The following is a 12,533-nucleotide window of genomic DNA, read 5'->3' as shown; positions in this document are numbered from 1 at the left end:
AAGAGGAAGTAGCAAGTGCCAAGGGAAGTTTCTGTTAGGATAGGTGAGACATGAATATGCTTATGGGCTGAGGGGGGAAGGACAGCATAGAGGGAGGCTGAAAAGGAGAAAAAGGTAGATCTAACGGAATATGGAATAAAGTGGGAGAAAATGGAGTCAAGAGCAAAAGTTGGTCTTTACTTGAAGAGGAACATTTGGTCATCTTTCATTTTTGAAGGCACAGTATCTTTTTATTGGTGATAGCACTTCAATCTTGCTTGAAGAATACTGCTCCCCCATTGATTAGTCTTGGTGGGACTGTTATTAAAGAAGCTTCTACTTCCTCTAGCCAAAGTATTGGCCTATGACCCAAAGTTAGGTCAACTGGATGCTTCTCTGGAATTTTAATCATTCTTAAGTGGAATGACCAAAGGACCAAAAACATTTAAGTTCACTCATCCTAACAGCAGGGCCCTAAAGAGACAATTCCAGTATTCCTATTATCTATTTCCCTATAGCTGCCCTGGCTCTTAACCTTTGTGAGAACTAGTTCATCAGCTTGTCCTTTAATTACATAAGCTACTTCCAATAAATTCCTTGTTTAAGTTAGTCAGAGGTGATTTCAGTTGCTGGCAACTAAAAAGCTTGGTCTGATAAGAAAGTTTTTACCTGAAACCAGAGGAAGTAAGGTAAAGGTATGTGTAAATGTAGGTAAGATCTTGTATAAGGGGCTTACAAACTGGAACAGATGTTTATATTGGCCTCAATCTTTTCACTAAAATAGGAGGACAAAGTTTTTTTGCTGACTCAGCTACTCTCCTAAAAGGTTTCTAAAGATTCTAACATAAACATTAAAGTCTAAAATCCTATTTCAAGGTACCTTAAAATAAGATAAGGCTAATTAAGTTATTTCAAAAATTTATATTTAATACTTATCAAAGATCAAAACAAGCAAGAATTCTGATTCCCAAGAGAGGATATGCAATTTCTTTGGAACTAGTTTCCTGCAAAATGATAGGATTAGACTAAATGTTCACTAAGGTCACCTATATAACATTACAAAACTCTAAAGTGTGGGAATAAAACATGTGTTTTGAAAACAATACTGTTGGGGACTTCCCAAATAAAACAAAATTTCTATTCACTAAAATAATTTGGCAAATGTTTTCCTGGGCCCTTAACTAATGAAAATTTAGTTTTCTATTTTAACACTTACATCATTGCTGGCATTCTTAAGCTGGTTAAGCAGATAGTCAATTATATCACCACCATGATTGGCATGGATTAGACCTAACGCATAGAGACCTCCACCTTCCTGATAGGCTGATCCTGGAGAGGTGTCCTTGGGAAGATATGTTGCCATTAACTGTAATGCTTCCTTCTCATGACCCTGTAAATTGGAGCCACAACAAACATGTCAGTAAGAGAAAGTAAGAAAAAGAGCTAACATTTTCTATGATTATTGCTTTTCTCCAGCATGTTCACTTGCTAAAAGAGAAGGAGAAAGTGGGGCTCTCTTAAGCAACTTTATCACTTGAATGAGAGAAGATCCTTTCAGAGACCCAGTCATATCCTACTTAGAAACAAATGCTTCCATTTTTTCCCTTGTTTTGTAACATTTCCCCAAATTCATCTTATATTATGCAAACAACTTATTTCAATTCATCCTTTGAGAAATGGCTTAATCTTCATAGGAAAAGGATTTCCACCTTTTATCAAAAACAAGTACATTTATATGTACTTTAATATCTTACTTTATCCTTCTCTATAAGAGGACTAATTTAACAAAATGTACATGTCAACGAATTATAGTAAACTTCTACATTTTATTAATTCCAGAAAAATTGCTCTGTTCTAATGCCTGTTTCCACTCATCAGTGTATATTACCTTGTGAATTACACCCAAACTGGCTGTAGCTGTAAATTTTGCCCAGTTAGTGGCCCTGGCCAACCATTCCAAGTTATCTCTGTAAGAAAATAAAATTAAGTAATACTACTGAAACAAACATCTTAAGGCATTTTATAATTCTAAAGTCAAAGCATTAAAAATTTACCTTGAACTATTGCAAATCATTTCACTGTATGGATCACAAATTACTGCAGATTCTATTTTACCTAAGTTGTTCTTAATATTTTGAAGACTTTTTAAAAAATGCATAATATGTAATTCCACTATGAACAAAAGCAAAACTATACTAAATTTCTGAGCTTAATGTATTTCATTCAAAAGCTGATACTCAAGCCAATTAATGAAGAGAATTAATTTTGCCTTAAAACAAGTAGGGCCCTGGCTGGGTAGCTCAGTTGGTTAGAGAGTTTTTCTGATATGTCAAGGTTGCGGTTTGATCCCCAGTCAGGGTACTTACAAGAAACAACCAATGAATGTATAAATAAGTTGAACAACAAATCTATCTCTTTCTCTCTCTAAAATCAGTAAATAAAAAAACTTAAAAAAAGGAGAAAGAACCAGTCTTAATTAAAAAACAAATAGGCATATGCAATAAGTAAATATATAAAACAACATAAATAAAATTTAAAATCCAGGACTGGCAGCAGGGGAAGTTTTCCAATCCATGTAACAATGTCAACAAAGTCTGTTAAAGATGACTGTACAAAGCAGAAATCTTCCAGTATATTTACCTAAGAAACTGGTCACTGGTAGTCCCACAATGCATAAAAGAGTTTGCTATAACAGTTGCTGTATGACATACAGAATTCCGTACTGCATCCTTACAAAAACAAACAGATTTTTATCATTGGCAGAGTATTCATACATATTGCAAACTCACCCATGAACACACAACCAGAGTCCCTGTTTTACGGTGAAACATGAATGAACTGAACTAATATATTTAAAATAATGGATCTTGGCTATCCTATCTAATAGAGGGAATATGCTAATTGACCATCACTCCATCACAAAGATGGCTGCACCCACAGCTGAGGCCAAATTCCCTTAAGGAGCCTTAACGAGCAATCAACAGGGACCTGAGGCCACGCCCCCCACCCGGCAGGGCTTGACAGGGGACCTCAGGCGGTGCCCCCCGCCCTGGCATCAGGCTGGGGGGACCTCAGGTGGTGCTTCCTGCCTTGGCACCAGGCCGGGGGACCTCAGGCTGCGCCTCCTGCCTTGGCACCAGCCCGGGGGACCTCAGGCCACGGGACCTCAGGCCATGTCTCCTGCCTTGGCACCAGATCAGGGGAACTCAGGCCATGCCCCCTGCCCAGTGGGGCTTGACGGGGAACCTGAGGCTGCGCCCGCCCCCCCCGCCCCCCCGGCCAGTGGGGCCTGATGGGGGACCTGAGGCTGCGCCCCCATCCCGGTGCCGGGCTGGGAGACCTCAGGCTGCACCCCCTGCCCCAGCACTGGGCCAGGGGACCTGAGGCTGCGCCCCCCTGCCTGGCAGGGCTTGAAGGGGACTTCAGGCCATGCTCCCCACCCAGCGGGGCTTGACGGGGGACCTCAAGGTGCACCCCCAGTGCTGGGTCGGGGGAACTCAGGCTGCACTGCCCACCCAGCGGGGCTTGATGGGGGACCTCAGGCCATGCCCCCAACCCAGCAGGGCTAGACAGGGATCTCAGGCCATGTCCCCCACCTGGCGGGGCTTGACGGAGGACCTCAAGGCACGTCCCCCGCCCCATCTAGGGGACCGCAGGCCACACACCCCTGTCCTGGCACCGGGCCAGGGGACCTGAGGGTACGCCCCCTGCCCAGTGGAGCTTGACAAGGGTGGGACTGGCCGGGTCTGGATCTAGCCCAATGGGGCAGGAGGGGGGGTCTGGATCTCACATTATTTTGAGGTGCATGTGGATGGGTGGGGACCTGACTCTGGGTCCCCCTTTTAATGTGTATGAATTTCATGCACCGGGCCACTAGTTTCTTTATAAAGATTAAAAACAAGCAAGTCAAACAGAGCTTTATTTGTGGTTTTAACTTGAGGTCAATGGATTTTTAGGTAGGATAATTTAGGTAGTAGATTTTCTAGTTTTGGGGTTCTGAATAGTTTAACTTACCATTTCTCTAAACTCAAGGTCTCCAAGGTGCTGCAGTAGCTTGAGGAGCAATGCTACACCTCTTTTGGCACTGCACCTCTGGCAGCCATCAAGTAACAGTGTGTATTTTTAATAAGACTATATTATAAAGATTAGTTTCAAATAATTGTCATAAGTGCAAATTATGTAATTCTGTTTCCTTTCGCCATTTGTAAAAATTGTATTAAAAGTTTGGAGAAGCATTATTACATATGCTTTAATCAACTATTTAGTAATGGAATAGTATATGAATTTTTTTTAAATGGGGTAAGTTAAGAACCACTGCTCTCAAGTTTGCAATTTAGTGGAAACAGACACATACGCTATATCAATGTGCTGACAAGTGCTTTCGTCCAAGTGCTACATGTATATATTAAAATAAAAAGAGAGCTAAAGAAAATGGGGAAAAAAAAATCCACTGAGATTAGCACAAAAACAGGAACTCAATCAATATTAAGTCTCTTTCTTTTTCAACAAGTTTAAGAGTTTCTCCCATTGTTATTTTTATATTAGAGGCCCGGTACATAAAAATTCATGCCATGGGGGGGGGGGGGGGCCCTCAGCCTGGCCTGCCCCCTCTCACAGTCCAGGAGTCCTCAGGGGCAGGAGGTGACCCGGCGATCAGAGAAAGGCGACGCCCCATCACACCTCTGCTGTTGCCACTGCTGGCAGCGCAAGCCTCAGCTGGCCCTGGTTACCTGAGCCTCAGGTGGCCCTGGGAGGCTGGGCAGCCGCCATCCGAGGCTTGTCTGCACCTTGGGCTGGCCCTTGGTGGCTGGGGGGCTGAGGGGACTGGGGGACTCCGGAGGCAGGTGTGTGAAGCGGGGCTGAGGGGACTGGGCACCACCATCTTGTGGCTGTGGATGCTGCCATCTTTGAGGGCGTGGCAATCAATTAGCATATCCCCTCCTTACTGGCAGTGGGCATCGCCATCTTTGTGATGGTGTGAGGGTCAATTAGCATATTCCCTCTTTATTAGATAGGATAAAAACTTATTTCTACAGTCAGGAATAAAATGCAACAAAGTATTCAATAAGAAATAACTATAAGTACTTATATTCAACAAATAAATATTTTTAAAAGGCTCCATTATAGATGAATTTCCTACCTTTGTGCTTTTTAGGATCATGAGATCTGTGTTATTATTTCGTATTAAAAATTGCAGATGTAACTCAATAGCCATTTCACCACTTAAAATTTTAATCATTTTCAAAGTCTGATCCTTGGGCTCTGGACTCTGCCAAAACAATAGACAAATAAAAATTCATATATTACTGAAATCCATTAAGGCAACTTTATTTTAACAGCCCAAAACCAATAAAATTCAAATATTTCATACATACAATACTCATTTTAACAGGATCTGGAAAACTCATGTATAACTTATTTATTAGATACCATTGAGATATGATACTAGCTTGATGGAAGAATGTAATTCGTTGTGAACTAGCTTCCAATGTAAAATATTTTTTAATATAAAAAAATAAGGTGTAAAAGAATAACTAATTACTGATGATATATAAGGAAAACTTTTATACAGAGCCAGCTTATACTTTATGTGAGGAACTGCTAATCCAAACTGACAAAATCCAAAGCATCTTTAATCAACACACCTATATGATCTCATGAAATACCAAGCTATCAATCAACAAAACTATCCATCCAGTTGAAGTTTATATACCTGAGCATCAGAAACCAAAAGTGCTGATGAAGGAAAAATTTATATCCATTAATACTGCTGCTCTAATACTTATCTAAGTTTTCTAAACACCATGAATACTAAGAAAAACAAAGACAACCAAATTGTTCCCTCTGAGATAAGTTGCCATTTATATAGAGGCCATACTTTTTCTCCCCCTGTGACAGGTAAGTCAGTTATTCTGAATGAAGTTCATTCTTTGGTTAGAATCTAGAACAAGCATGTCAAACTCGCGGCCCACAACAAATATTTTTGAGGCCCAGCCAATAAAATGGTATGTAAGAAATGTTTTAATAAAAATTTCATAACTTGATTTTTACAATATCCTGTTATACATAACTAGAGGCCCAGTGCATGAAATTCGTGCGGGGGTGGGGAGGGTGTCCCCAGCCCGCCTGCACCCTCTCCAATCTGGGACATCCCCCTCACAATCCAGGACCGTTGGCTCCTAACCACCTCTGCCTGCCTGCCTGATCGCCCCTAACTGCCTCTGCCTGCTGGCCTGATTGCCCCCTAACTGCTCCCCTGCCGGTCTGATCGCCCTCTAATACCCTCCCTGCCAGCCTGATCACTCCTAACTGCCCTCCCCTGCCGGCCTGATCACCCCTAACTGCCTCTGCCTCGGCCCCTGCCACTGTGGCTTTGTCCGAAAGGACGTCCGGAAGATGTCTGGTCTAATTAGCATATTACCCTTTTATTAGTATAGATTATTAATAACGAACTACAACATTTGCTAATGACTGATTACTATAATTATGTTGCATTAATTTCCCTTACGCGCCTTACACGCAGGCACATCATTTCTCTCCACTAATACTAGCAGTGAATATTTTAGCAGCAATTGCCACGTCATTAGTCTTGGACTGACTTGTTTGGTGTGCGCATCAGGAAATATTTCACTTTCGGAAAACAAGAAAAATAGGTTTGTGTTACGCTTATTAATTTGTGTAGTTATTCAGTGTCTGGTAAGTTAATGTTCAAGAAAAAATATTAATTTTTATTAAAATGTTCTATTATTTTATGTATTATTTTATGTTAACGATTACTCATTTATTTCAGCCCTTTGATTCAGCATGTCTCTATTGAAATAAACCTACGTGTCTATGAAAATTGAAGCTTTTGTTTTTTTGTGGCCCACATAAACTTACAACTTTGTTTATTTGGCCCGTTAGCCTTTGAGTTTGACATGCTTGATCTAGAGATTGGATTTCATCTAAGTTAGGTACTTACTGGTACTTTAAAATTTTTCTTTTTACAAAAAATATTTTTGTAATGACTTTGGTGTCATTTATAAAATGACTTTGGTGTCAAACCTAGTAATAAACCCCCATAAAAACAGGTGTGTAACACTTTAAAATAACTTACAATATACTGTGGGAATATATGTTAAACAGCAACCATGACTTCAAAAAGCACACTTACCGCTTCTGGTGTCTTTCCTACAAGTACACTACCTGTCTTTTCTTCTGTTTCCATTGACTCACTAAAATGAAAAGAACCAACAGTTACTAATCTGATAAATATCTTCTGAATAGCATGTCTGGGTGATATGTTACCAAATTTAAGATCTGAACTATGACCAAATTAAATATTTTACAAGGAAAAATGTTTAATCACTTCATAAATATTGCTGCTAAAAAACAGAACAGGCGATAGCTGGTTTGGCTCAGTGGATAGAGCGTTGGCCTGCTTACAGAAGGGTTCTGGGTTTGATTCCGGTCAAAGACACATGCCCGGGTTGCGGGCTTGATCCCCAGTGGGGGGCATGCAGGAGTCAGCTGATCAATGATTCTCTCTCATCATTGATGTTTCTATATCTCTCTTCCTCTCCCTTCCTCTCTGAAATCAATAAAAATATATTTTAAAAAATCCACAAAACAGCCCTAACTGGTTTGGCTCAGTGGATAGAGCGTCGGCCTGCAGACTGAAGGGCCCCAGGTTCGATTCTGGTCAAGGGCATGTACCTTGGTTTCGGGCACATCCCCAGTAGGGGGTGTGCAGGAGGCAGCTGATCGATATTTCTCTCTCATCGATGTTTCTAACTCTCTATCCCTCTCCCTTCCTCTCTGTAAAAAAATCAATAATGTATGTATGTATGTATGTATGTATGTATGTATATATATATATATGAAGAAACAAAAACAAAAAAGATTCTAATAAGACAGACATGATTCAGTTATTAAATTTCCTCCAAATATATTCATAAGAAATATACAAAGCAGTTAACTAGGTTAGAAAAATGCATGAGCAACAAAACCAGGTGACAAAGTATCCTCCAAGTTCCCCAAACACAGTTAGGTGGAGATACACCATCAATAGCTTACAAAGCCAGTTTGATGTGAAGCAGCTGGGCTGCAATAACTCTCTTTTTTTTAAATATCTTTATCAATTTCAGAAAGGTAGGGAGAGGGAGAGAGAGAAGCATCAATGATGAGAAAGAATCACTGAATGGTTGCCTTCTGCACGCCCCCTACTGGAGATTGAGCCCACAACCTGGGGATGTGCCCTGACCAGAATTGAACCATGACTTCATGGTTTAGAGGTTGATGCTCAACCACTGAGCCACACCAGCCAGGCTGCAACAACTCTTAAAACTAACCAGCCAACACTTCTTCTAAGTTGAAGCACTATACTTTGAGGAGGAAATGCTGAGTATAGAATCCAAATTAAAAAGAAAAAAGGTCCAAATAAAAGTGAGAAAGAAAACAGAGCCAAGAGATCTCAGAACATAAGACACCATTTGTTTAATACTTCACAACACAACAGAAGAGGAAATTCTAGAGGGATGTGAAATTACAAAAAGCACCTTAAATGAGCCTCTTTTGTAAAAGTTTAGGAAAATCTAATTTCAGGGAAGATAAGCCACAAAAAAGGTCAAAATAAAATCCCAAAAATATTGTAACAAAAAAATTTTTCAGAGGTAAAAGACATTTAAAAAATTATACAAGGTATAAAAGAATATTACATATCAGAATCAGAAAAACGCAGAAATGAAATAGAACTAGGAAAAAATTAGAAATGAAAGAGGAAAATGATAATTTCAGAAATGAAGATTAATTCAGAAGAAACGTGAGCAAATAACTATGATATAAGAAAGGAGAAAAAACAACAACAAACTAAACGTTATTCCACTAAGATCTGGGACAAAGTAAAGATGTTCATTTTCATCACTTCTATCTAATAATGGATTGGAAATGCTAGTCAACGCAGAACAAGGGAGAAAAGGTATAAAAGTTATAAAGGAAGAATTAAAATTTCTAGTCACAGATGACATGATTCCTACGTAGAAAATTCTATGAAAGGATCTTTAAAAAAATTTACTAGACCTACTAAGTGATTTAAGCAAGGTTAGTATACAAAAATCAATTGTATTTTTATATATTAATAACAAATAATTAGAAATTGAACTTTAAAACATACCACTTGTAACAACTTCAAAAACCATAATATACTTAGGAATAAATTTAAGGAAATAGGTGCAAAATCTCTGCACTATAATCTACAAAACACTGCTGAGAAAAACTAAACTAAAGACACATGTATATTTAGTTCTAATAAAAGCACAAAAAACTGAGAATGTTTCATATTTCTAAATACCTAAGTCCAATCTCTGAAATCTAGCCCACCTGCCCCTCCTGAGGTTTATAATTTACTGGATTAGATGGCAAACATGCTGCCCTACAGGCCCTCCCTGTCAGAAAATCACTTTCACTTCTTTCCAGAAGGGTCCATTTCTCTGCTTTTCCTTAATGTGCCAAGCACAGTGCAAAACAAAACAGCTTTTAATGAAACTTTACAATCTATGAAAGCTAGTGGTAAAATTTATTCTTAACATATGCAGACTATGAACATTCCACCTATTCCCAAAATAAAATAAAGATTTTTCAATTAGTTCTGATGCAGAAAAAGATACTTATACCTGTCTTTTTCTGATCCTGGAACAGTACCCGTATTGGTGGATCCAGGCACAGAAGGGATAGGGGTGCCAACAGTTCGAAGATTCTGGATTACAGATGACAAAAACTGCTGGCTAGCACTTTCATATAAATCAAAACAAATCTGATAAGCCATCAGGAGGTTGTCTTCCTTCACCAGTTTTTCTAAGATATCACTCACAGCCTGGGGATCATCTAAGAAAATTAAGCACTGAAATGCAGATAAAGAACAATTACACAATAAATGGAAACTGTCTATTAGATACTTTAGAGTGACAGTCAACATATAGGTTTAAAATATAAGTATAAGCAAGTTGGGGCAGACTAACCAGCTAGTCTAGCACTCCACTTCTAATCCTGGTATAAAGTTTTCCTTAAAATGGAATCGGCCTTCCAAGAAAATCCATACAAATTATACTCACAACTCCTAATATTGTGCCTGGCAATTAGCAGTATTCAATAAGTGGTTGATGAATGAATCTTGGCTTCTTTAAATCTTACTCATAATTTACATTTATGTGTTCCTTAACTTGTAATTTCTGCTTTACCATAAATTGTAGTAGTCATTCATTCATTTAAAACACAGTGTATTGTGCTTGGTCAGGACAAGATGCACTAAAATGACCATTTTGAAGCATTTCTCTAACTACTCTTATGATCTGCCATGTTTTACCAAAATAATCCAATAATGTTAGAATTTTTTTTAAAGAATGAATTTAAAGTTTCTTGTTCCTTTCAGTAGCAAATAACTCAATTTTAGAATGAACACATAATCAAAGTTAGTAATATTAAGAATAGGAGCCCTAGCCAGTTTGGCTCGTGTCGGCTTGCGGACTGAAGGGTCCCAGATTCCATTCCGGTCAAGGGCACATGCCCGGGTTTTGGGCTCGATCCCCAATGGGGGTCGTGCAGGAGGCAGCCAGTCAATGATTCTCTCTCATCATTGATGTTTCTATCGCTCTCTCCCTTCCTCTCTGAAATCTATAAAAATGCATTAAAAAAAAAAAAAGAATAGGAAAGAATAAAAAAATAGAAAATAAATGGCAAGTAACAGGGGACTGGCTTAGTGAGGCAAATACATCCACTAAATGACTACTACACAATCAAGAAGGAGTTAGAACAAGAGTCTGTGAAGAGTTAGAACAAAAAATGTTAAATTGAAGGACATATCTAATTGGTACTGTTTGCCTCCAGAAAAGGGAATTTGAGAGCTAGAAGAAAGGGGTGAGAAGAATTTTCACTGCATACTCTTTGATTCTTTTTGAATTTTGAATCATGTGAATGTATTATTACTTGTTCAAAATATATCTTAAAAATATAAATTTAAAAAGTTTTAAAGGCACAATAAGAGCTAAAAAAAAATAAAATTCCCTCTGAGGAGTAAAACAAGTACACAGAGGGAGAAGGCAGAGGACAACTGCTTTTTATATAAATTTTTAAAAACTACTTAAAATGTAGTATTAAAAACTACTTAGAAGCAAACAAAACTCAAAAAATCTATAGAGAGAAAACTGAAAGGAAATATACTAAAAATGTTAAGTTGACTTTGGGTGATACAAATATGGGTATTTTTCTTCCAGCTTTTTGTTTCAAACTTACTTTAAAAAACATTAAAAAAAGATGTATTAACCTAAGTTTTAAAAGTTTATACAGGATGAAAACACATTTAACAAACACAATGTATGATAAAATGTTATGCTCTAAGCAGAATATAAGATTTACACAGTATGACAAATGTTAAAAAGTAAACCCAAGTGCACTTCCAGCCAATAAAATATAATGTAGCCACTGAAAAGAATGAGGTAGTGCCTCTGTGCTAATAAGTGGAGGACAAACATATCTATGCATTACCTTTGAGAAAAGACCTAGGAAAGGAAAAGATATATTTTTTGTTTTATATATTTTCTGTACCATCTGAATTTTTAAAAAATGTGTAAGCAAATTCATAAATGAAAAGAGGTAAATATACACATACGTGTTTGGGTAATGAAACCAAAGATAATTTTACACTTGAAATTCTTTCTAGAATGATATAACAGAGATATACTATTTTTATGTTTTCTTCTACCTTTTTTTTTAACCTTTATTTCCAAAATTTCCTTAAATGCTTGGATTATTTAAAAAATATAAAAAGAATACAGGCAGGATATAAAAGATGATGGACGAAGACTTGACTTGAGGTGGTGAACACACGATAGTGTACAGATGACGTGCTGTAGAAGCATACACTTGAAACTTATATAATTATGTTAACCACTAGCGTCACTCGAATAAATTCAATAAAAAGGGGGAAAAAGCATAGAAAGAATAAATTATAACAAAATAAGCTTTTAGTTTTGTGAGATTCAGTTTCTTATAGGTAAAAAGGAATATAAACTATATACCATATCTTCATAGGGCTGTGAAGACAATTAAGTTAATAATGCAATCAAATGTAGTATTATGTAATATAGTGAGGCACAGCCCAACAGTACAATGTAAAGTAATATAATGTAATTACCTGACAAACATTGATAAAATCGGGTTTCTCCAGGTTCATGTAGATTTTAACTAGAACTCTTAGTACTTTATTCCGAAACTGTTTATTCTGCATTAAAGACATGCAGAGCTTGAGGCTATAAGCTAGCATTCCTGAGACATCATTCTGAAAGAAATAATTTAAAGATATATCATTATCTGATTACATTACAAGCAGGGAAAGTAAGTATTGTTTCATAAAACAAGTTTTATCTATATAAAGACGTACACTGGGATGTCAAAGTAAGATGCATTTCTCACTCTGCTTTATTCTTTTTTAAAACATTTATCACCCCTTTACCTTACATGCAGGGATGGGTAAAAGTAGGGTTATAGTTCCCCTGTAATTATTTGCCTTGCTGCCTATTCCT

At 37.7% G+C, this 12,533-nt stretch overlaps 1 protein-coding gene across 1 annotated transcript in view; it reads right to left on the bottom strand.

The window, feature by feature from the left end:
* Nucleotides 1–12,533, bottom strand: part of PSMD1 (proteasome 26S subunit, non-ATPase 1) — an 83,817-nt gene that overhangs the window by 57,061 nt on the left and 14,223 nt on the right. Inside the window, exons 6-12 of the mRNA XM_079783132.1 lie at nucleotides 12,146–12,289; nucleotides 9,630–9,856; nucleotides 7,133–7,193; nucleotides 5,120–5,248; nucleotides 2,620–2,708; nucleotides 1,868–1,946; nucleotides 1,175–1,369 (exon numbers count right to left, since the gene is read on the bottom strand). Coding sequence (XP_079639258.1) covers nucleotides 1,175–1,369; nucleotides 1,868–1,946; nucleotides 2,620–2,708; nucleotides 5,120–5,248; nucleotides 7,133–7,193; nucleotides 9,630–9,856; nucleotides 12,146–12,289 — 924 coding nt within the window. The remainder of the gene's footprint in view (nucleotides 1–1,174; nucleotides 1,370–1,867; nucleotides 1,947–2,619; nucleotides 2,709–5,119; nucleotides 5,249–7,132; nucleotides 7,194–9,629; nucleotides 9,857–12,145; nucleotides 12,290–12,533) is intronic.

This window comes from Cnephaeus nilssonii, assembly GCF_951640355.1.
Source record: "Cnephaeus nilssonii genome assembly, chromosome: 10".
Classification (NCBI taxonomy): Eukaryota; Metazoa; Chordata; class Mammalia; order Chiroptera; family Vespertilionidae; genus Cnephaeus; species Cnephaeus nilssonii.
The sequence above is the reverse complement of the archived record's forward strand: the minus strand, read 5'-3'. Positions and strand labels throughout refer to the sequence as shown.